Here is a 25,294-nt window from a genome sequence, read left to right as displayed (position 1 = left end):
GACAAAACATTTTTAGCTGTAATCTAGAAGCTGTTGATGCTGAATAGTACAGATGCCTCTAAGATCAAGTCGTAAAAGTGAGCTACTTTTAGAAAAGAATCCAGTTGAATAAGCCTTTTTCCTTCCAACTTCAGATGTCATCTGCCTTAGCTGTGCAAACCATACAGAATTACAGAATGGGTCAGGTTGGAAGAGTCCACAGTGGGTCATCTGGTCCAACCTCCCTGCTCATGCAGGGTCGTCCTAGAGCACAGGGCACAGGATTGCATCCAGACAGTTCTGGAATATCTCCTGTGAGGGAGACTCCATGACCTCTCTGGGCAATCTGTTCCAGTGCCTGGTCACCCCCTCACAGTAAAGAAGCTGTTCCTCATATTCAGGTGGAACTTTCTCTGCATTAGTTTCTGCCCATTGCCTCTTGTCCTATTGCTCAGCACCACCGAGCAGAGTCAGGTTCCATCCTCCTGACACCCTCCCTTCGGGTACTTATAGACATTGATGAGGTCTCCTCTCAGTCACCTCTTTGAGGTCAAACAGACCCAACTCCCTCAGCCTTTCCTCACAAGAGATGCTCCAGGCCCTTACTCATGGTTGTCACCTGACATGCAGCATGTTATACCTCAGTGTTCATGCTGATTGCTGCTCTTCCTTACTTAGATCATTGTAATTTCTTAAAGAGGACTTCTAAAGTGACACACAAAGCTGTCTAAGATATTAATGCTTCAAAACTTTGAATTCCCATCTTCCATTTTTAAAGTTATATATTTCTCAATTGACAGGAGGTCAGTGACAATCTCCATGCAGGAAGATTCTTTACTCTTAAAGCTGTTCCAGCAAAATGCTTGCAACTGAGTTGAACAGCTACAGGAGGCAAGTGGTAGAAGTTTTCTTTAGTCTGTTCAGTATTGATTCAAAGGAATTGCATCTGATGTGTCTTTTTTTTTTCTTGTATTTGATATTTAAGTATCTGAAGTTTCTTCTTTCAATGAATACAAGAGTTTGCCCTTTCTTACAATAATGAGTTTCCTGGTTAGAAGTTTGTGGCCTTTCAGTACCTGCTTTAACAAAGGACTACCTGCTCTGTTAGAGGGCTTCCTCCCCTACTTTTCCTTTTTTTTTTCCCTCCAGTGCTTTTTGCACTAGAAGCTTGATATGAGGGATGCCTCTGTATCAACCTAAACCAGGTCAAGTTATTCAATGTGAAGAAACAGGGTTTTATTCATGCCTAAAAAAGTTGCATATTGCTTTCAGGAAACAAAAGAGGACACTTGATCATCATTCATTAAGAACTGAAAGTAAAATTAATCGTACATCTAAAGATTTAGCATTTATCTGCCTAGGACCCCTAAAGAAGAAAAAGAAAGTAATATGGAATACTTTGCCTATTGCACCTCTAGTGAAAATGAAGCTGTTGACTAGTCTAGACAGTTGTGATGCCTAACTTTAAGACACTAAAGAAGAGATTAATTTTATCTCAACTGACCAAACAACAGCACTTTGTAACTGCCTGGTTTGCAGCAAAGAGAATGACCTTCACTCTAACCAGGGAGTTCCAGTTCCCACCAGTTAGGGAAATTAAGGATTTTTAAACCAGTCAGACACTGCCTGGCCAGGTTACTCATTATGTACCTTGTTCCCTTAGGCTCTTTTTCAAGCTCTGGAGAACAGAGAAGAAAACTGTTATGCCCACTCTGTGGAACATTTCAGTACAGCACCACCTTTTTTTTTTCTTCATTTAAAGTCAAAATGCAAAATGCCTTTTTCCCCCCCCATTCTCATCTTACAGCCACCTCAGTTGGCAGACATTGGTTTAGAGAGAAGAGATTGGACTTCTGGTGAAATAAAGGACAAGTGCAAAAGTTCCCTTGGTCAAAGTAAGCGTGGAGAAAAACCCAGTATAGAGCACAAGTCTGCCAGGAGGACTTAAAAGGTAAGTTTATACAATGGGAGGGGGAGAAAGAGAAAGGGGTTTTCTGCTCACACTCAGCTGATGAGTACATTTGAAACTGAGCACTGTCTTACTAAGTTTTTTGCAATGAGTGTTTGGATTTTTATGTTAGTGATAGATATGGAAGAAGGAGAGAAATCTGTATAATAAACCCATTAAAGACACTTATACACCCATTAACCATCTTTTCACTAGTCCTGAGACTAGTCAAGCACCTAGAAAATTTTAGCCTTGGGACATCCAAGTATTAAAGATTGAGTAGTCAGTACCTCTACATGCTTATAAAAATCTCTGCGCGGCAAAAAGCAAGTTTAAAGGAAATACAGTGTAAAAGTAAAAAGAGATCTATACTACATCTGTGACTGGTAACTGCAACACAAACAAGGAAAAAAAACAAACTAGCTTTTGAGGCAACAGCTTGGATTTCAGCAGTCACACCAGAGGCTGAGGCAAAGCAGCTGAAGTTACTGCAGTTAGTTATGCCTTTACTGCATTGCTTTCCAAACAGACTAAATTAAGAAATCATACTTAGGATGTCTGTTCTATAAATATCTCTGTTTCCATTTAAATGCACATGTAGCCCATTTTAAATATCTCCTGTGACAAACTGTTTAATTGAAATATGCATGGAGCAGGTAGAAAAAAAAATACCAGTCCAGTCTCCAGAGAGGAACAAAGTTAGACAGGGAAATATGCCCAAATTTTACCAAGATCTTAAAGTACTTTTTTTTGCAAGCAACTACATAACAGAATTACATATCTTGATTACATTTTGTGTTGGAAATGTCTGTATTGCTTTGATATGGGGCAGAATCGTTAAAAAAGAAAAAGAGGGGATTCATTCCCAAATCTGGTAGCGTATCACACAGAGGTGTGCCTGCACAAGAGGGCAGAGGAGCAAAAATAAATCACAGGAGCAGGCAAGATTACCTTAAAAATAGAGCAGCTTCTTGTCAATTTATTGCAGGTTCAGATTATTTTTTTTCTGAGGCCAAACAGGCAGCAGTAAGTGCCTGCTGGATGCATTCAGTTCCAGCTAAAGAGACATACTGCTTAAACCTCAGAGATTTCCCCACCCCCCAGTAATGTAAAAATCCCAGGAGCTGCAATTTCTTTAAGCACACGCTACTAATTTATTTGGAACCATTTTCAATGAACATCAGAGGATTGCCTCAATGAAGAAAACAGAGGGGTTTGAGACAAAACTGCAACATTATGATTTAATGAAAAAAAAAAAAAGAGGTGTCTCTCCTTTATGTTTGAGAGACAAGACATGCAGATCTCTTTCCTTTCTAAAGATACTGCTAGTGAAAGGGTCTGGACTGAGTATGCAAGAGGATGCAAGTACAGGGGTCAATATTCTGTGTCAAACTGCTGACTTCCTTACCAGAACTGTAAAACAAGGTTCAGGAAAACACCTTGAGCCTTACAAATTCTGGACAGTTGTTTTTTTTTTAAGCCAGGTACTTACCCACATTATTCTACTGAAAAGAAAAATTCTTCTAGATAAAGAGAGAAAGAATGCCAATTTAATTGCACTTCTGTTTCTTGGACCAGAGAGAATTCAGGAACTTTATCCTAGCACTACTTTAAAGGAAAACAGAAACTTCACAGTGAGACAATGTAGGCAGTACAGACAAGCATCTTGCTAACAGCAGACTCATGCAGCAGTGCTATCGTCCAAGATGTGAAGCAACAATAAGTGCCTGGGCCAAAAAATGTCTCATCTCTGGAAGGAACTTCTGCCTTTAGATCAGAATTCTAGATCGTTGCTTATCAAACTGTATTATTTAAACAAAAATCTGCTTCCAACTCTGAGGGAAGACCCTGAGCCAAAGAGGTAGAACACAATCCAGTACTCTGAGAAATCCTAGCCAACACCCCAACCCAATGCTGCAGTATCTGGGCATCAGCCAGAGGAATCCTTGTCACAAAAGGTGTAAGGTTAAAATGCAATGCAGCTAAAAAAAGAGACCAACGCACAGCCAAAATGTGAGATAAGAATATAAACTGGTATTAGCAAGTCTAGTTCTGAGAGGACATCCTGGGCATTGAAACACCTTTTACAGGATCCTGTCCTAAGCAATAGCAAGGATTTAAGCTAATAGAGCAACTCTGCTTTTTACTAAGAGTAACAGTTACTACAAAGAGGGTGAGAGAAATCAATTAATTTAAATAGATATTGCCTGCTGCACATTTTAATCTGATTGCCTTTGGGGTTTCAGTGGTTTTTAAGCTCCCACATGGCATGATCTTTCATGACTTTCAACAGTAGACCATTCTTATCGTTCTTCCCTCTGATCTCTGTGTATGCATCCAGATAAAACAATCCTTACAACTTAAGGCACAGCAGGACTATAGCTGCCACCTCAAAACATCCCTAAACATGCCTAGGAAAGTAGCAAATGAAGGGGTTGAAATGGAGATGCTAAACATCTTCCAGAAACCACATTTACCTTCCAACATACATTAGAATGAAATGTGTTTGTAAGCAGTGCTGGATTCCCCTACGTAGGTGTTTTCTGGCTCTACTTTGTTGTTGTTAGTTCACACACTGTCCTTTCAAGTACTAAATTGCTCAACTGGTTCACCCTTCACCCGCAACTGTAGACATGGTCTAAACTTCTGAAGTCTGCTTTGAAATGAAAGAAAATCTTATATTCTTTAATAGGGAGCAAAGGACAAGCGCAGAAAACTCTATGGTTCTTTTTCACCTCGGTTCACAGAGCGGTAAAAAGAACGCCAAGAGTATTTTATTTCACGTTCATGACACAGGTCTGCTTTCCACATTATAGAACACCGAATTTTCCATTATAGTTAAGACAGGTTTGTGTTTGAATTCCAGATAATACTGTCTTTTCCTTCATTGAAAGCGTTCCTTGAAAGTTATTCAAGTTTTGTTTGTGGTTGATTTTGTTTTGTTTTAAACAAACTGCTTTGCAACTACAATGGAATAAACAAACCCAAATATATCAAAGCACGGGGCCTTTCATCCTCTGCCTAGAAGCACATAAATGTACATTTCATTTTCTCTACCTTCCTGTCCTTCCCCCCTAAGTAAATCCTAGAAGCTCTCAAGCAGCAAATGAAACAGCAGGAAAAAAGTCAACAATTAAATTCAATCTGTGAACCAGCAGCAGCAGAGGACAAGAAGGTGGTGTTGGACAGGCCAAAAAACTACCAGTGTTTCTCATCCACTTAGAATTTCAACAGTCAACCAAAAACAATGGGGAGAAAGGAGCATCCAGCAAAATAAACAATCGGTAAGTTGAACCCTGGTAAGACTCTACACAACTTTTTCTGCTACAAGCCTCTACAAAGCTTTCCAATTGCTAAGTACTTCAAAGACCAGGGAAAAGACTTGGGAATTTCCAAGCTGAGATCATCTCAACAGCTGATTCTCACCAACAGCCTAGTTCCTAGCACTTTTTAAGGAATGGGCAGGACAGTTACATCAGGCATCAATTCTGAGAAAAAGTGCCCATCCAAATTATACTGCTTTGCCTCTGGCCAATGTACATCTATAAGCAAAGTAAAAGGTACCACTAAGACTGTTTTGGTAAGATACTCCAGTTTGCTTTCACTGATCCAAACCACCTTCAGATCACATTATGCTGTAAGCTGAGTAAAAGCTAGACTTCAGCCTAATTGTTCATGTCTATTTTAAAAATTACAGAAAAATCCACCAACATCAAAAAAACCCAAACAAAAACACATGAACAAAAAATCCTAACAAAACCAAATCCCTCTGTGTATGTATATGTGTATATAAAAACTTACTGTAGCATCTGTTCAAAAAAACCCAAAATTACTATTTATGCCTTATTTCTTCCTCCTTTTGTGCTCCTCCAGTATTTCCCTTCAGACAAGGGACAGTCTTCTATTTCACCTGCAGAATTCATTACTTCCAATGTGAAGACCCTTCTTTCCACAGAAAGGAATTATCAATTATATCTGCCTTTTATAGTGTGAGGCATCAGGAATAAGAAAGAACTTTATTTTTCCGAAGCCAAACAAGTTCTTTTTTAAATCTGCAACTTCTCCAAGTTAATACACACAAAAAGACTTAAGAGGAATTCATTTGTGTAACAGAGAAAGAGGTAAGTCTGGGTTCTTTTTTCCTTCCTTCACACACACGCACAGGTATTCTGAGAAATCCAGTGCAAGTTTTTCCTTCCCCAAGCAGCCACCTCACTACTTGAATGCTCAGATCAGAAGGTTCAACATGTTTTACTGCACTGGAGTAGTCCTCACAACACTGTTGTGGAGACCACAAAGGAAATCTAGCCACAACCATACTGCACATTTCTAGCACTATAGTTCTGCTTCCTATGTTCAAGGTCTGTAGGTTCCCCTTAGCTTAGTCAGAGGGGCCAACTCAAATTCCTTGCTTGCCTTCTCAGCCTTATTTGGTTTCACCCACAATGCCTCCAGCACCACCACTACACTTACCAGCACTTACCTTCTGCTATTTATCTAGTTTTTCCACTGCATTGTTATAAGAAGAACCCCCAACACACTGAGTTGCTGAGGGCCACTCAGAATTCAAATTATAAAAATCACTCTGGGTAACAATTTATGATCTGCCCTGGCAGGCAGCTAAGCCAAACTGCTCTGAATCTGTGATCCAGCTTTATTACAGAGAACAGTTACTAGCTAATCTTCAAGACTGAAATAGTTCCACCATCTCCCCAATGGCTTAGAAAATAATCTCTTATTATTCTAATGTGTTTTGGGTTGCTGGTTTTTTGTATTTTTTTAAACCCTATGTAATACCTTCTACTATACTGAAAGAAGAGTATGAACAGATGCAAAATTTTATTTGCGCTCACACATTTTACACAGCCTTCTGACAGATGTTTGGTGAGTTCAACCATGCTGTAACTTCCCACCCATCCCAAAAAAACCTCTAATCAGCTTTTTTTTTTTTCCCTATACACACTTGCACAGTACTGGTGCTACCCAGCTGTGCTCCTTTGCTGCTGACAGTAGTGGCTTTAGACTCAGGAGTGAGGAGGGACTTACACTGGTCACTCGGCGGTAGATCTGCGCAGCATTTTGGCACTCGGAATAAGGATACTCAGACGTGGCCATCTCTAGCATACACATCCCAAAAGCATATACATCAACGGATTCATCATATTTCTCCTCATACATCTCGGGGGCCATGAACTCTGGGGTACCTTAAATTAAAAGAACGATTCAGACTCTAAATGTCTCAAAGCGAGCAGAGGCTGCTGGCGTTACTCACCGCAGGAGGGAGCAGATGGGCAGACCTGTGAGACAAGAGAAAGTGGAGGCAAAAAGAAGAGGGAGGAAACCCTTAGTGACTCTGTTGCATCAACACACTCTGTGAGTCTTCCATTGCAAGGCCTTTGTGGAATAAGAATGGCGTGAAAGGACTGACGCGAGTCCTGGCCTAGGTACGTGAGTTGATACAAGTATCAAAACAGACTGGATTAGCCTGAAATCAAATGGGAGGGTAGGGGATAAGAAAAGGGAATACTGTAGACTAGCCATAGGCTGCAAACCAAATACTAAGGAGAGTTAAGACACTTACCTTTTCTCCCTGTAAAAAAGGAGGCACATTAAACCTTGTTTCAAAAATTACCCGACTGCCCTCTGCTGCAAAAGAAGTAGTACTGGTAAGAGCCCACAGCTAGTCTCTGACCTGGTGCTCTCCATCTACTTTTTGAAGTAGAATGGTTTAGGTAAGGCCTTGCAATGAAAAACTCCATTGTTACAAATATAAATCTCCATGAAAAGAGGATAAAAGGTAATTTTCTGCAAAGGCCACTCACCAGAGCCCTTTTCTTCATATACTTACCTTCCCACCTGCAGTATATTTATAGGCCTACTGCAGATACAGGCATTAGTGAGGGACATCCTACAGTCAAAAATACTCAGAAATACAGAGAGATTGAGTTACAGGCATAGAGCGTGAGATTCAACAAGTCCCATTTAAATAGTGTGCAGAAAATTATTGCCCAGTGAAGCATCACAGCAACCCCTCTGTAAACAAAGAGGCTGCATTGTTTGATCAGATTTACTTTAAGCCAGAGATGTAAGTTTGCTTTTTGTAAATTTAAGCACAGAATTATTTCCTGCAGACACCAGATTCAAGACAATTTACAGATCATTCTATAACCACGTTGCTTGTTTTCACCACACTAAACCAAAAAAAAGACCGTAATTGCAGCCATTTATCCAAAGGCTAACCATTACTAGATAACTAGATGGTAATTTTTCCAGTGATAAATTTGAGAATATGACAAGTATGCTTCAGAAATTATTACTTTTTTTAAACTATACTTTGCTTTCCTGTTAATATTTTGACCTGGTTAAGAAGCAGGAAATATTTCAGCGACAGCTTGCAGGACAATTTACAGGTATAGACCATTGATCCCATCTAGGAATCTGGCATAGGACTGTTGAGTAATGCTGCATTTTAGCAAGCTCTAAATATTGAGAGTGAGAACAACTTCATTCCCTGCAGTCTATTCACCCAACTATAAAAACAAAGCTGATAAAACCAATTCTTTTAAGAATTCACAAGAAAGACCCTTGTTTCTGATTACTCACAATCTGCAAGAGGTTTAATATGAACCCCTGGTGACAATAAAAAAAAAAATTTGGCTCTAAAAACTAACGCTACACTGAATACCAAAATGTTGTTTGGTCACCAAAATCTATTTGTACACTTCTTGAAGCATCATCATATCAAAGCCGAGATTTATAAGCAGTCAAGAGTGGTTTTATCAACAATGTTGCACTAAACTGTTGGGCAGGACAAGGACTCTGTATTCCAAAATACTTAATATTAATATACAAATATCAAAAGCACAACCAAAATTTCAACATGTCGTCGCATCAGGGACACAGAATGACCTCAGCAACCAAGAAACAAAGCCTACACATTTTTGGCTTTGACCCTGTACCTTTGCAACCATGTTTTTATAGAAAGCTCTTAAAAGGCTCTGCAGCCTCCAATACAGGAGAGGCTTACCTATCACACTTTTGGCAAAAGAAGCTCGTTTCAGGGTTGCCAGACCAAGGTCTCCAATCTTGACTGATCCAGTGGGGCCAGTAATGAAGATGTTGTCACATTTTAAGTCTCTATGAATAATGGGAGGAGTGCGTGTGTGTAGAAATTGTAAGCCTTTCAGTATCTGACGGCACCAGCTTCGTAGTACTTTAATTTTCATCACTTTAAATCTTTTCAAATACCTAAGGAAAAAAGTAACAATAGGTTACCAACTTAGTAGATTCTGCTAACAGGCAGTAGATTAAACTATACCATTTGGTGTTTGGAAGCAAAGAAACAGTAATTAAAGACATGCACAAATTTAAACTTCACCTTCTATTTTAAAATCTACCTGGGCGTTTCAAGACTTCAGAGGAGCTAAAGATGATTCCTCCTCCTAAAACCCACATCCTTTTCTTCTAGACAGGGGACTAATGATTAAAGATAAATATAAAAAGCCTAACATATAGCTAATAACTCATCTGCATACAAAATCATCCTATGGTAATTAGACAGTTGGCTTGCTAAGTTTCAAGGCATTGCTTCCATGACAGAGAATTCAAGGTTCGTGACTTACAGCAGTACTTTATCTATTTAATTGCCTAAACAGTTACAACCTTTACCTTGATTTATTAGAACTGGGTGGGGAGGTGGGTCATTAGATGCAAAACACTAATAACAACAACTAAGTACCGAGTTGGGGCAAGCTGCAAGAGCTCTGAAGTCATTATTCCTTCCTTCTCAGCAGCAGTCCAAGCACTCCAGTCAAGGTTTCCATATTATGCTTTAAATCTGCTTCAAATTTACTGGTGGAGTTGTCAAGCAAATGGGAAGTTCTTGGAGATTGCTTCCCTGGTGCAGGACAGGATTTGATCACCTGAATCTGACTGGTACTGCTCACCACTTCAAAACTACAGACAGCCATGGACAGGGCAGAGAAATTTTTAAAAAGGCTCTGCCAAATAATTGAGGTGGAAGAGTTCATACCTAAAGCCAGTACTCCCTCACAGTTAGAACGTGACCCAGCACCTTAACAGTTCTATCTTGCCACACTTTGAAATCCCATTTCAGAAGAGTCAAATTTCATACCAAAAATATTTTCCAATGCTTGTAACCTAAGACTATGATCTTATTCTATTACTTAACTTCAACAGATTAGAGATGCCACAAGGTTAATAACCTTATGACAGCATTCAAGTGCTTTCCAGCAGTGTTTTCTCACAACTTCTCTTTGGGTAACACAATTTGAAGTGAAAAACTGTTTTCTTCCTTTTGAAGCAGTACAGGCTGAAATACATTCAGGAGAAAGGAAGTAGCATGCTCTGCAGAGCAAGGACTTTATTCTTATTCAGCCAATGTTACTCAAAGTCTCAGATAAAGACCAGTTTCACAGTATTGCAAGACTGGTAGTAAATTCTGTGACCAGCATGGAGTCTAGCACCTACAGTCTCAACTAACAGCAAGTTATGTTCAATTATTCTGTGGTACTGTTCAGTTTACTCTGCATATCCACTTCATCAGGAGATAAAGACTAGATGAAATCACTTGAATCATTGCCAACATAAAAATGCAGTGTATTAATCCCTTTTACTTTCATTTCTCCAGTTCAAAAGAAGATCTGGAAAATCAAGTTGCTAGCAATAATCCTGCTGTGAAAATAGATCTGTAAAAGCAAGTGGGACACAGTTCCAGAGGAAATCAAGTCTTAGAATATAAAGACAGGCAGAGAAAAAGCCAAGCCAAGGAAGGAGACAAACTGAAGGAGGTTCTGAATCACATCAGCTACCACTTGAATTCCTGCTATTGACACAACCCTCATTCATCTCTCTTGAGCCTGATCCAAAGATCACATGGTAGGGGCACTTCAGTTCAGCATCTGGAATCCCTAATTACATTCTTGGTTTCAAATATGCTTGCCTACTGCCAGCTCCTCACTGCTAAAGGACCTGGGTCCAACCATCACCCAGCATCCTACAGTGCTGCCATCAGTTTTCCACAACACTGTCCTGAACTAAGTCACATGCCACTTAAGGCAGAAACCAATTTAAAACAGAAGCACACATAAATACATAAAGATACACAGACAACCCTACTAGCCAGTATGTTTTCAATTTTCCTAGTATCATTGGATAACTCAGTCTTGAAGAGACCTCAGGAGGTTTCTAGTCTAAGCTTCTGCAATTACAATCACCTACAGCATCTCAGCTCAAGGAGCTATAGGAATCCCTACTGAATTAGCAGAGGTAGTTATGAAGGTATGTGCCCTACCAGAGAGCTGACACATTCATTTAAAGTGGATCAGGAACACACACTAGACACACTTTTATCCAGTCCTTAGACAAAACCAATGGCTGAGACCTAAGTCAGATTAAACACTGTTGTCTTCATTAACAGTATAATTAAAATTTCAAATAGACAACTCAATTTTTCCCAATATTTTAATTCCATGATAGCATACAATATCAGAAAGCAGTCTTATTCTTTACAAAAATTCAGTTGTAAAACTTTTCCATTCATATACAGAAGTTCAGGGACTTTCTCTCGTGCAAAATTAGAAAATTGCCCAGACAGCATCTGAAAAGAAGCAGTCCACAAAATTTTAACATTTCTGGGTATTTATGTATCAATGTATACAAATACAAAAAACTATGAGAGAAAATTTACTTTAAGATATCTCTACACTTCTCTTCATTTTTTTACATCAAGTGTCAACAATATCTATGTCCCAAGTCTCAAAATGAGGAAAGTAACACTTTTATAACATGCAGGTAATGTAAAATTACTGAAAAAAAACAAGATATGCAAGTAATATTCAGTCAGCCAAATATCATAAGCTAACACAAGTGTGCAGTGTAGATTTAGGAATGTGACACAGACACGTGAAATACTTAATATTAAATTTGGCACACCAGAAATTTCCCATATATATAGTTTACCTGTCAAGTCTCCAGTGAAGTGGGCAAGCATAAACTAAATCACAATTATAACACAAGCTATGCAAGAGTGGGGAAAAAACCCCCACCCAGAACTCTACAGCTTAAAAGATCTTTGATTAAACAACCTGTTACTTCTTTCTGGATAAAACACTTTCATACTTCAAAGCACAAAATAATCCTAGAGACAGCAAATCTGAGGTGTTTCATCCTACCAACACCCTACTTCATAATTGCCTATTACTACTTTATCATCTCACTTATGCCATCACATAACAAGCCAATCCAAATATTAAAATCTGTGAGAGGGATAAAGGAGTAAGAAAGGCAGGAAAAAATTAAATCTAACACTATATGTTTAGCATAAAATTAAGTATCTTTATTTAAAGCCATCTTTACAGAGCTGCTTACTTTTTTACTGCTCTGAAAAAAGCACATGAAGCAACAGATCTATTATTTTATCTGAAATACCCTAAACAACCTTCAAAATATCTTCACTGAACATAAGGATAAAGAATGTTGTGGTATCCTTAGTCCTCCCTCCAGTACTATTTTAAGAGACAAACACTTCCCTGTAATTGCAGTCCAGACTCCCAAAGAGCCATTTTTTTTCCCTCTTTAAGAATGTCCATTTGTGGCTATCAATAAGCATCATAAAAACACAAGACATTCACGGGCTATTTTAACCAAATAGATGGCAAATTGTTTCCAGCTCCCACAGCCTGCTTACACATTTAGGATTTGAATGCCTCTCCAAGACTCAAACGGGCACTGAAAGAAGACAGCGACCCACAGCCCGTTTATCCCAAAGGCTGGCAGTTCTATTTCCAGCAAGGAACGGTGACTGGGTGCCGGCGGGGTGAGCTCCCTGGGAGCCCCCGCGGGCCCCACGCACCACTAGAGGCCCTCGCAGCAGCTCCATTTCCTGCACTCTGCTTTTAACTCTGCCTTCAAGACACACCCAGGGTCACTCAGCTGCCTCACAGGTTGGAGCTGCAGGCACCTGCATACTTTGATTTTTGTTAGGTACTGCTTCACCAAGTTTCAGCTAAACAAACAGGTAAATAGGCGGTGATTTTTTTTTCCTTTTTACATATTATTTGTACTGCTCTAACACCCAAAGCCTCCCAAAAGAGATGCATTAATTCGTACTTTGAACTTTACAAACCACCTCATGCTAAATGGAAGGCAGCTGGAGAGGAAAAAGAAAAATTCTGAGAAGTGAAAAGAGAGTATTGTCTTCCTGAGGTCTTAAAATCCAGAAGTTTTCTGTATGTGCTTACTAGGACATCACAAGGAAGAATCTGACAAGCCTCTTCAACAAGAATGTTCCTACAGGACGTTAGCCCTCAGCAAAAGGGCTCTAGTCTTACGTATTCTGAAATATCATCTATTTCTAGGGCTCTGATTCTGTGCTAATGAAGCTTAAATACTTTGACATGTCTTAATTTACTTACGTTTTCAGTGTTCCAGATGTCATTAGTTCCGTCACAAGAACAATACACTTTTTTCCTTTGACTGTAGACTCCCAGGAATCATAGAACCTGACAATATTGGGATGCTGAAGCCCTTTCAGCATCCCAGCTTCCTCTTTAAATCGTTGTCGCTCTGACTTGGACAGCTTCCGATCCTAATGAAAAAGAAAAGGTACATCAGAAAGTTTTGCTTAAATTTTCTTATTAAGAGAAGCAGCAACTTGAAAAACACTTGAGTACACACAAGAATCAGCTTTCTTAAATGCCATTTAGCTCACAATTATTTTTAAAATATGCTATCTTGAGCATATTCTATTACAGTCTTTTTACAATATATTGTTCCTTACAATCCCATTGCTCTTGGAGTTAAGAATTGCAAGTCTGTAGATTAACTCCTCCTCCTGTCTCCTCTTCCCTTACTCTTAATAAATTTATTATTGCCTTGAGCTGGAAAGGGCATGTACTGTTTTGAACATTTCAGTGTTTGAGGATAAAATCAGATCATTTAAAGCATGTTGTATGTAACAATAATCTTCCATCATTCCTATGTATCCAGCCCACTGGTAACAGATGGCATTAGCCCTCCATACAGGGGGTAGAGCATCAAACCTCTCTAACATACAGTATGTACGTGTAACTGTAAATAATCAAGTGAATGAGTTGGTTTTTCTTTGATTAAAAGCAGAAACTCATGATTGAGCAAGTTTCCTGTAATCTCACATCAACAAAAACATAACTCCCACTAGAGACAGAAAGCAACCTTTTGGCCAGAAGACAGACCATGAAAAAGCATTCCTGGACAATACTATTGCATTACCTACCAACAACTGGCTATCAGAGGTTGCCAGGACTCCAAGCTATTACCAGAATAAGCAGCACATATCACAGAGAAGACAATCTCCTTGTGCCATTCAGTGTTCTCAGCTCACCAGTGCATTACCAACGCGCTGGCTGCACCAGTCAGATCCACTGACTGACGTAAATTGGATCCATATGCAGTTTGCATTTAAAAAAAACCATTTCAAGATATCCTTAAAGCCAAGAATTTTAGAGTCATTGTTTCTAACAGTTACTTAGCAACAACCAGTGACCTATTTGTCAAATCTGAGTAATAAATTTAAGTCACTTGAGTTCGCATTTTCTTTTCAATTAAAAGGAGGCTGCAAAACCATGCTGGGTTTACTTACACTCCTGCTGTCCTCCAGGCAGTAACTCTTCTTCCTTTGTTTACAGGTAATGTGTTTTCTCGATACAATTCAGTCATGCTAATATCTAAACCATTCTATATTCACTTAGATCATTAACTTTTCCTAAGAGGTTCACAGAGTATCTTGGGGCATGGACAAACTTCATTTCCAGATGAAACGCCAATTTTCAGAAGTGCACAAGCCCCCCAGGGGAAAGTTTGAAAATAAGTTTGAAATTATCTCAGAAATCAGGTTCTTATCAGTGTCTATGAATGTCAATCACTCACATGCCTTTACAATTCCTAGGAAGATGCTAAATCCTTAAGTCTCCCAAATTTAATCTACAGATGTCAGAAGCATTCAATCCTGCAACTATTTCACGCTGCAGAAATCAGCACTAGCACCCCTTCTCACTCCTTGGTAAAGGTATTTGCAAAACTTTCGATATAACACGTTTGCAGAAACACTCCACCAGCGTTTGAGTACTCCTGCCTGCTTAGGTGTTGGGGGGGTTAATATGTAATTAGTACGTCCATTTGAGCTGCCTTACCCATCTAATAGTCTTCCTTTAATTAACATAAACAGGGCTGCACAAGTTCTGTTCAAAACCACTCAATTCTAACTGCTTCCAACTGCTGTGCAACAGAAAAGCAGTGAGTTGCAATACATACAGCAGACCATACACACGTGCTTCTGAGAGACACTCAATGCTTCAAACAACACAAAACCCACAAAAACATCATCTTACAGTAAAATAAAGCAGTATCTTCAGTCTCTGCACTTGACCCATATAATCCACATAGGACTACTTTATAGCTATAAATCCAGCTGTTATATATGGTCATCACACAAAAAAGGCTGCAAAAATTACTTTTATGTCACTTTTAAGTAGTCACTCTGAACACCTACAATCATTTTTGTCCGAAACCTAGATTTTAGATACACATTTGGATTAAATTTCCTTTATTCTGTGTGCACTAACAAGTTATCTACCACAAATACTACTAACCAGTTTTAGATTACACTCGACTTAACGTCAAGTGTATTTCATTTCATTCTCATCTTAATCTGTGTAACCTCATCTCCCCTAAGGGCTTGACTCAGCCTCCCTACCCCTGTACTACTGGCCCTAAATAGAAACTAAGTGCTAATCACCCTTATCAATGAACAGCCTCTTAACGGGCACCCACATTTTGACTCATTTCTCTCCCTGGTCACATCTATGGCAGCATCGTGTTCCTGCAAACACAGCTGTGACATTTAACACGGACACTCAACACTTCAGTGCTGACATTAAAAAAACCACCAAGACAGTGACAATGCACTAAGTAATACAGCCCTTCTTTCAAAGTCACAGTGCCCCAGTGATCTGAGACAAGTCTGGACAAAACACAGGCCAAAATCTTTCACCCAGGAACACAGCCATGTTTCTGCAACCAAGGAAACCCCGCACCCTTCAGTACATACTGCAGCAGCAGAAGGGAACGTTAAACAGAGCTGGAAGAAAAAGACAGAAAGGCCACTTGTTTCCTAACACCAGCAATGCATATTACCTTTTACTACCCTCATTTCCTTGGACACACAGCCCATACCCTCATCCAGAACAGGTTTTTATATTCTTTCCCATAAGGAATACTAATGTTAGGTTACAGAAAAGCGTGAATATACTTTAAAAGAACCCCCAACCCAGGCATTCAGGAAAACAGTAGAACTCATGTGCAGATTCATTTTGTTGGTATAATCATACACACAATGACTGGGTATAGTTGTACAAGCTACATTCTAATGCAACTTGGAAACAGTTGGCCCGTAGGCTAATATACAGTTTAAAAATGACAAGTACACTTTCAAAATCTGAGTATTCCATTCATCAGAACATTAAAAAAAAACATTAGACAGCAAGATCTCCCAGGCTGTGTAGAGATGGACTAGAGCACAGCACATCCCTAATACTATACTTTGCCATCCTTTGAGCTGTTAGTATGGGCAAATGTGACAACTTTATGCTCTTTCTTGTACAAAAATGCAACTTAAGCAACTGCAGCTACTAAAATATTGAGATAAGCAAGAAAACAGAGCACCCTATGTAATCTGGGAGACTGAGATACAATACTACCATGTTAGGCATGAATACTTTGGGAAAAGGAGGGGAAGGAGAATATCTTGGTACTGCATGGAATCCACAGCATAGCTGTAGCAGAGACAAAGAAGCCATCATCCTTTTCATAAGAATTCAAAAGAGTGTTTTTCAGGAATTTGGGACTGGAACAGCTTCTACAATTCTCAGTTTTAAGTGCCTGCTTCAAGAGACTCAACAGCCCAGATGTGTCTTCCCAGCAAGGCAGCTACTTGGGGCAATACTCAGATTCCACCGTGGCCTCTGAGCAGCAGTCTGCAGAAATACAAGACCCTCATCTCTATCTTCACCTCTAAAGATGTAATACAGTTTGTGACCTATCATTCAAAATATGCATTCCTTTTGATTAAATTATTATAAGGGTAAATCAGGTAAGCAGATTTACCCCCTGCAGCCTTTTCCCTGTAACTCACAGTCTAAATAGGTACACAGATGGATCATTTCAACATGTTTTCATTTGAAAGCAAAAATAGATGTTTCACAAAGTAACATCCCAGCTTCAAAAAGTACAAGATTAGTTTAAAATGTTTTCTTCTCTTTTTACTGTACTCTTAAATCAAACATCCAGACACTAAACAAAATAGAAGGACACAGAAGGTCCTTTTCTATAAGCCTGGGAAATCTGAACAATTTTATCAAGAAACCAGCACTTTAAGAACAGTTAATAATATATGGCTTGATACCCTATCCTTCAAAGACCAAATTGTTTTGGAATTCCCACTAATAGAATTTAAAAATGAACACACACTCTCCTCCCCCAGTCTTTTTTTACCATAATGAAGCAACCTTAGGCAGACAAGACAAAGTCCTAAGTCTAGAGAGTAGCAAATGACATTCTTGTAGCTCAGTTAGCACATGCCAAGCAGATATAGCCCAAATATTTTTAAAAATATACAAAGCTGTCAAACTGCAGGAGAGCTTGCTTCCTAAAATGGATTTAAACTAATCTTATAAAATGGACAGCATTGTTTTTCCTAAATGATAGCTTCCCTAGAGGACTTAAGTGTCACATCCCAATCACTGGGCTGCCCTTCGAACAAACTGAAACAGATGCATCAAGCCCACTCCGTTCATTTCATTCATTCCTTTCCACCTACATTAAATTGTTTTGACAAGCCAGGACAAACAGCAAGGCTTCCCAGCACGTGACCTGCAGTTCTGCAGTGCCAGGGGCCTGAAAGGAGACAGGCAGCAAATGAAACAATTGTTCAGCTCAGAACGATTCAATAAGCTTTTCTTGGCTGTTTCCATTTACCCGTGTACTTCCCATCTGATTTCTTTTGGTCAGGAAAGAACTATCAGAGGTGTTTACATTTTTCAATGTAAAACAGGGATCTTGGTTACTTATGATAAACCAGGTACAGGCTTACTCTTTCACTGATGTACTTCGTGTACAGGAGCATGAATTACATGCAGAATTGTTACTACCCTCTTTCTATCACTGTACCTACATGCCTTATATAAATGCAAAACAAACTAACCCAAAACCAAAACTACCCCCCCACCTCTAAGATTAGCTATTGCACCGAGCCACAAAAAACAAAGCTCAGCAGCAAAAAATGCCTATATTCCCATGGTGGCTTTTTTCAGCCAAGGCTTAGTATCTATTCAGCATCCTTAATGATGTTTCTGGCACCTAAATTAATCTTAAATTTCAACCGGGTTACTCACACAGCTGTTGAGTCTAGTGAGTAGTTTCTCATATGTTTTCCTTTCTAACTTTCCCCAGTCCTTCAGAGTTCTGTCCTGTTAACATCCTGACAAGAAATCACACATCTGCAAAGCACATCTTAGTACCACAAGCAGTAGAAGAACCCAGCTCAGACACCTAAAGCAGCAGAAGAGTCTCCTCAGCAAGGTATCATACTCTGCTTGTGTTGTTTGAGCTTGCTCTTCCCTTCAGGCCAACCTCAACCAAGGGTCCTTTTTACTAACTGACCAAACGGCCTGAACTAAAGTCTAGGACAATTCATCTGGTATTAAATGGACACAGTTATGTGGAAGTGACACACTGCACTTTGCCCTCTAACACATGCTACAGGATACCAAGCAAGGGGATAACAAGAGAAATACTCTACATGGAAAGAACTGCATCTGCTAACTCCTGCTATACATCCTCAAAGGCAATTTTCAATTTCTTAACATCAAGTACACTTAACACAGCCAAAGTGTTTCATGCACAACAGAACACACCAAACTTCCAATGATCTCCATCTTCTACAAATAAATAGACTCACAGGTGACAGAAGTTAACTTGAAACCATTTTTTTTTAAGAAGTTCAGTGGGTGAGGTGCTACACAACTTACAGCTGTTCCCTCTTTCACAATATTACGAAGATAACCAGTAGAGGAAACAGATAAACACTGGACACTTGACATACCACAGACAGGTTTTAACAGCCTTCTGCATATCCTATCACTATATCCAGAAATTATACATAGCTCTAATCCAGGGACAGTTAGTGGGTCGTTGCTTTGGGTTTTTTTAACTACACTACAGCAACAGTAGGCAGTTTTTATCCAAAGAGATGCACTAGAAAAATTAGTAGCAATGAACTGTCTTCAAGTGGTATGATCCAAAAATGTACAGCCACGAGAGACTTCAAAGTGCTGTTGAATTATAAATAGTCTGAATCACAAGCAAGGTAAATTATCTATCTGTGCTGAGGTTACACCAAGCAGCATTTTATCAAGTGTTCCAAACGTCTGAAAATTTGAGTGAAGACACTGAAGCTCCCAGCCTATTAGTCAGAGGAAGAAGTAGTATACAGAACAGACAAATGTTCTTCTGTGTGCATTTCTGCAGCATATGAGAAAGGCTTTGCAAGCCTTTTAGGCAAGGTTAATGAGGGGTCATCAGAGGAGAAGCTAGCAAGACTGCGCTCTGATATTCGGCACTGTTAATGGAACTGAGGCTTTGTGGGCAGCAGTGTTCTCATCCTGAAAAAATCTAGTAGTTAAGAGGAAAAAGGAGCACAGTAACCATCGAGCTAGATTAACAAAATATCAACAAAGAGTCCACTGATCTTAAAAATCATCTAGCATTACACAGTTGGTGCCTAGAAATGGAAGTCTCAGTGCACAAGAAATGTATCTACTTTTCTGTGTGTCAACACATACACCACTCAATACTTTCCAGTGTTAAATACTAGGTAAAGAGAAAAAAAGGAACGGAGCAGGAAGAGACTGTTCTGAATGCATCCCTGTATAGCAAGAGACACAAAAGTTGAACAAGGATCTGCAGAGATCCACAGTATACTTTCTGTGAACCACCAAACACAAAAGAATTAGCACAGTGAGCTGAACAGCTGCTGTTCCAAAAGTACGTGTCCAGGCTAAACAACTGCAGCTCCCTCAGCCACTCCTCACAAGACTTGCCCTCTAGACCTGTCACCAGCTTTGCTGCTCTTTGTTTGACATGCTCCAGAACCTCAATGTTCCTCTTGCAGTGGGAGGCCCAGAACTTTTGTGTAACTTTCCTCCTCATCTTAGTTTGAAGATGGAAGACAAAGTTTCTGACACGTAACAGAATGAAACCCAGTGCCAAGTTAACACTTATTTAGTGAAAGTGCAATTTCACACTGCAGCTTGGCAAGTCTTCACAAGAAGAATCAATTTTATATAAGTTACAGAGACTCTTCATGGAATACACAAATAATCTTAAGAAAGATAACACCAAAGTATAAAATACATATCACACAATGGAAAACAGTAAGCTTAAAACATAACTTTTAATGTTCTTGATTAAGGGTAAATATTTGCTGTAGGTTTCCTCTTGCACAAGCTATTAAAAATGCTTTAAGTTTCAGGAAAGTACACACCTTAACTTTTCAGGAAAATAAAACTTAAGTAAAACATTCAGGGATTATTCCCATTACTTGTAGTATTCTGGTGTGAAAGCATCTACCTTCAAATATTTTCACTTACTGGTTATGTGGAGAGCAAAGGAAAATATGTAATTGATTTGACAATTCCCTTCTTTGCTTTTATTTCTGCCATTTCAAGGCACGACTATAGCAGCACAGCACAAAAATCATTAGAAGATGCAGTTAATTTGTTAAAAACACACAAACAATACAAGTGCTTTGGTCCTTTCTCTTTTGACTGTTATAGATAAGTGATACAGCAAACATATCCAAGTTTATTGCTGCTGCTCAAATGTTACAAACAAAGAAACAAATTATACATATCTTGACAAATAACTGATGGTGGGAGGAAGGAAAGGAGGGAAATGAAACTCTAAATGATCAAACAGAAGGGGAACAGAGAAAAGCCTTCATCAGTCACCATTTAGTCTAAGTCAATTATACATATCCTGAAAGAACTGTTACTTGAGGAAGCTTCAGGAAACAAGAAACACAACTTTGTCTTAGCACTGAAGGGGAAGTATCTGCAACTACAGCCAATGTGTGTGACCAAAAGATCCCAGCACCGCTCCCCATTTTATCCTGCGATTGTTTCAGTTTTGATGAAGCTGTGACTCATCAGCACAGAGGAAAGGAGCAGAACACCACCAAGAATTCCATTCCTCTGATGTGGTCACCTTCCTGCTTTTACATACCCAGTAGCACCTGTGCCAACAGTAGCAATAGCAGCATCTAAGACACCTGGTGGCAGCAATGTCATAGACTTTAATCTATGCTTGAAGAGACATCATCCTCTGTGGAAGTCTCCTGTCGATAGAAAAGGTATCAGAACTGAAGTCTGTGCTTGCTTGCACCAAGTTCTGGCATCATTAAACACAACTGACCTGTAACTAGTCCCAGTTATAGTAGATCTTCAGCTAGAATATAGGACATTGGCAAAATCCTCAAGTTTCCAGCATACCACAATTCACAAGAACATTCAGAATAAGTCTGTGCTAACACTGGTATTGCTGTTCAGGAAGCAAGCAGTTAGGAGTAACTAGAATGTGTAAAATCAAAGATGCTTTATAAGAAAAAGTAAGTTAGGAACACTGCATCAGAGGTGAGCTCACGAACTTAGGGAGATAGGAAGCCACTCTGCCTCACTCCTTTACATGGAACAAATAGCAGAAGTGTAAGGAGCAGGCAAATACAACGCCCATCATGAACACAGCAGCAGAAAAACAACTACAACAGTAGATCAGAATGTTTCTTCTTTATAAAGGTCACAAGCAGTCTTAAAGTATGAGTCCCAATAACAAAGTTCTTTTGTTACAGTAGCACTGTTTCATTTTCAGCAATGCCAAAGATGATCACAGTGCTACAATACTGCACTTGGATACCATGTGCCATTCCAAAGACTTAAGCCAGTGTAGCTTTTTAGGTTACCACTAAAATTGGTAAACATCAGCCAAACAGTACCACCTGTGAGTCTCTACTGGATTACCAGCTTGCCTTCCAGAGCTGGGTGAATATACACATTAATATGTCTGTACTACTCCTCACTCTCTCACATAAGCACAAACCTCCATAGCAAAGCAAGTAGGTCCAGATAAAAACCTGATCCAAATGCCACTTCCAAAGAAAACAATGACTAAGACTAATCATACATTGTCTAATCCCACAACTCCCTTTGGGAAGCCTGCACTCTTCAGAATACGGACATGAAAACAACATTGCAGCTTCAGAGTAAATTAAGAACTACACTCATACTTTATAAAGTCTATTACATATTTTCCTTTGCTCTCCACAAAACCAATAAGCAAAAAATTTTAAACAGTAGATACGAAACCTAAAGCTTAGACATGACCTCCTCTGGGATCTTTCAGGTCCTCAGGAATCTGGACTAAGAATGGCAAGCAACTGTTTAGGCTTCAGTCATTTCTATTCTAGGGTTGCTCTAGGCAGCATTTGTTTCCTTACATAGAAAGGAAAAAAAATGGCTGAAAGTTTTATTCAATTTATCCATCCTGAGAGGCTGTACATAAGGGACAGCAATCAAAATGCTGGGCTATACAAAAATAATCAGTATTAGAAAAAAGAGAGCTCATTTATTTATTTTCACTTTAAAATTGTTATTTGATCCACGAAAGATAAATGGGTAAGTTTGCCTTCTGATAGCACTTCTCAATAAGGCTTATGCTTATTACATACAGCTTATTAGAGAACTGAAGTGTTAGCTGAACTGAATTCTTGATGAGCCATTAACCAGCTGGACCATCTTGTCACTTGGCTCAGATGCCTCATTAAAAGTTTTGAGGCTCATGTCAGTTCTCATTTTTCACTGAATTGACTGTTTTGTCAGTGAGAGGGAATGTACATCCAATCATCTCAGTTTAATTTTACTATGAAAATCCAATTCTCCATTCAAGAGTGACAATACTTCAGGAAAAAAGCCTTCTCCACAATCCATTCTGTTTACCTGACAGATTTGTTAACTCACTGCATTAAAAGTGCAATTATAGGTCTTTTTGTTTGACACGGTCCTGTATGACCATAAGAATCCTTTTGTGAGTAGGTAAATGTCTAAAACATTAGGGTAAACACTTCAGCAATTCTGATCAAGGTAAATCAATTTAGAGAATCAAAACCACACTACAATTCTTCATGCCATATACTTCACAAAATTAATGGCAAGTAGGAAGAGTTAGCTACATCCACTTTTCAGCATAATGAAAAACTGCATCAATATGCTGGTTGGAAACCACACAGAGGTGTTAAGATGACTCCAAAGATTTACTAGTAATGATCAAAGTAGGGGTAAGTAGGAACTAGTAATGTTCCTGTGCTTCTGACTGGCAAAAATCTCAGCATAAAGCCTAGAGGCAAAGAGTGAAGCAGCAGTCCCTGCAAGGCTGCCTCCCTGCACTCCTCCTGCTGTAAAATCAACTCACATCAGCTGCAGCACACGTTGGCTCCACCATGGGTACAGACATCACATATGCAGTCTGATCACACTACAGGAGTCACTCTTCCCAGCTTCTCCTCTTTTTCTGTGAGCACATCCAAAACCAGTACTTTATTTAATTCACAAAATTGTGGATTACTATCAGTTATGACAGGATGACATACGAAGTGTAGGCCAACTGGCAGCCGACAGAAAATCCTTACAATAATCACTAGAAAACTCCATGCCAGACATCTCTCATTCAGAAACAGATCTCTCATTCAGAGATCCTTCACTCATCTGTCCAAAAAAAAAAAAAAAACCAAACCAAAATCCTCAAATAATTGCCAGGTGTTCTGCATGTTCTTGCAAGATAGAAGGAATCAAAAAGGGATCTCCTGTAGGGAAAGACTAAAGAGATCCAGAAACAAGAAGGTTTATGGGGTGACCAAAATTTGTGTTTTAGATGAGGACTCAGGAATACCTTGCACAAATACAAGTATTAGTACTAGCAAGTCCTAAAACACCTCAGATGAGCACTTGTTAATTTTTTAAGCATTACTGCATCAGTGGTATAATTTTCCTGTGATCTACCAGAATGCCCATCTTCATCTCAGGTTGGTCATAAAGGGAAGCAGCAATAATTCTTCTATGCTTACCCAAAAGGTTGACTTATGAAATCAGCCTCTTGCATCACTTGCATGTTTATTGTAGACTTTCACAATAATACTGTACACACTGGAGATGCTTATTCCAACATCACACTGTGTACATCTTTCTTGGCAAACACCATACACAATGTAGATCTAAAAAGTTACTCTCAAAAATCAGAAATAGTTCAAACAGTATCAAACATACCACTGATATGTAAATCTAAAAATGTGCACATTATCTTTCAAAGAGCAAAGAAATCAAGCATAGCTGAGTCAGGAGAAGGAAAACACTCAAATATTTAACAGTAGGCGAGTGGCAGGCTGAACAACTAAGAAATGAATCATACTCTGCATCCAGAAGCTTCATTGGCTTTACAGTTCAATCCTGAATAGTTTTTAAATGAGTTAAAATATAAGAAAAAACAAAGTGTAACTGAAATGCAGACGGAGGGACCAGTCAGCTCCTATTACCTAAAGCAACACAGGATACAATACATAAAAAACAGAAAGGGTTTTGCTGTACAGTTACCAAAGTAATAACATGCACACCTTAGACATAAAAGGACTATCTTTACAGACGTTGAAAGGGAAAAGAAAAATAAACACAAAACCTTTAAGTGTTGGATTGACCTGCAAGAAAAGGCTTTGACAACTAAAATTCAGTGTTGTAAAACAGATGAGATGAAAGATTATCAAAAGAGTCATCTCCAAAGGGACACAAAGCAAACAGCTAGGGAAAAGCACCAGAGGAAGTTTAAAATGAACATTTAGGACTTTTTTTCCTTGTAATTTGGGGACTACATATGTCACACTCCCATTGGCAAGGCTATTCTGCATTAATCCAAGTTTATTTCCTGCAGAATACTACTGGGAATATCCTGCACTACCAGAAGACCAACCATGACCCAGAAGACCTCAGATACTCAGCCTATCTATGAGTCAGCTATTCAAACTGCTACAGCTTATCCCAAACGGCTGTTCCTCATTACATTGTGCTTTAGTCACATACTGTCCGTCCTTGGGCTGGTGCCACTTCAATCCTCTGAACAGGAACACTGAAGGAGTTTCTTGAAGACAAACTATAATGCCTGAGCATGTCATGGTCCAAGGGGCCTGCCTTAAATAGGTCATCACAACCTGTTAAC

General features: G+C 39.1%; 1 protein-coding gene and 1 long non-coding RNA gene across 9 annotated transcripts in view; one reads left to right on the top strand and one right to left on the bottom strand.

The window, feature by feature from the left end:
* The window catches only part of WNK1 (WNK lysine deficient protein kinase 1), a 102,360-nt gene that overhangs the window by 55,455 nt on the left and 21,611 nt on the right, over positions 1-25,294 (bottom strand). For all 7 annotated transcript variants that reach the window (XM_051784883.1, XM_051784874.1, XM_051784876.1 and 4 more), the window contains exons 2-4: positions 13,363-13,535; positions 8,955-9,175; positions 6,974-7,131 (exon numbers count right to left, since the gene is read on the bottom strand). In XM_051784883.1, coding sequence (XP_051640843.1) covers positions 6,974-7,131; positions 8,955-9,175; positions 13,363-13,535 — 552 coding nt within the window. The remainder of the gene's footprint in view (positions 1-6,973; positions 7,132-8,954; positions 9,176-13,362; positions 13,536-25,294) is intronic.
* Positions 1,610-14,508, top strand: LOC127469992 (uncharacterized). Of its 2 annotated transcripts, none has more exons than XR_007904138.1 (4): positions 1,610-1,930; positions 5,007-5,211; positions 5,801-7,371; positions 10,578-14,508. It is a non-coding gene; the product is annotated as an uncharacterized LOC127469992 (long non-coding RNA). The 2 variants fall into 2 exon arrangements; XR_007904137.1 differs by lacking the exon at positions 10,578-14,508 and having other exon boundaries at positions 1,617-1,930; positions 5,801-6,048; positions 6,899-7,047.

The sequence above is a fragment of the Manacus candei genome, unplaced genomic scaffold (genome assembly GCF_025592945.1).
Source record: "Manacus candei isolate 608988 ecotype Guabito, Panama unplaced genomic scaffold, ASM2559294v1 h1tg000018l, whole genome shotgun sequence".
Taxonomy (NCBI): Eukaryota; Metazoa; Chordata; class Aves; order Passeriformes; family Pipridae; genus Manacus; species Manacus candei.
This window is presented reverse-complemented; position numbering and strand designations above follow the sequence as displayed.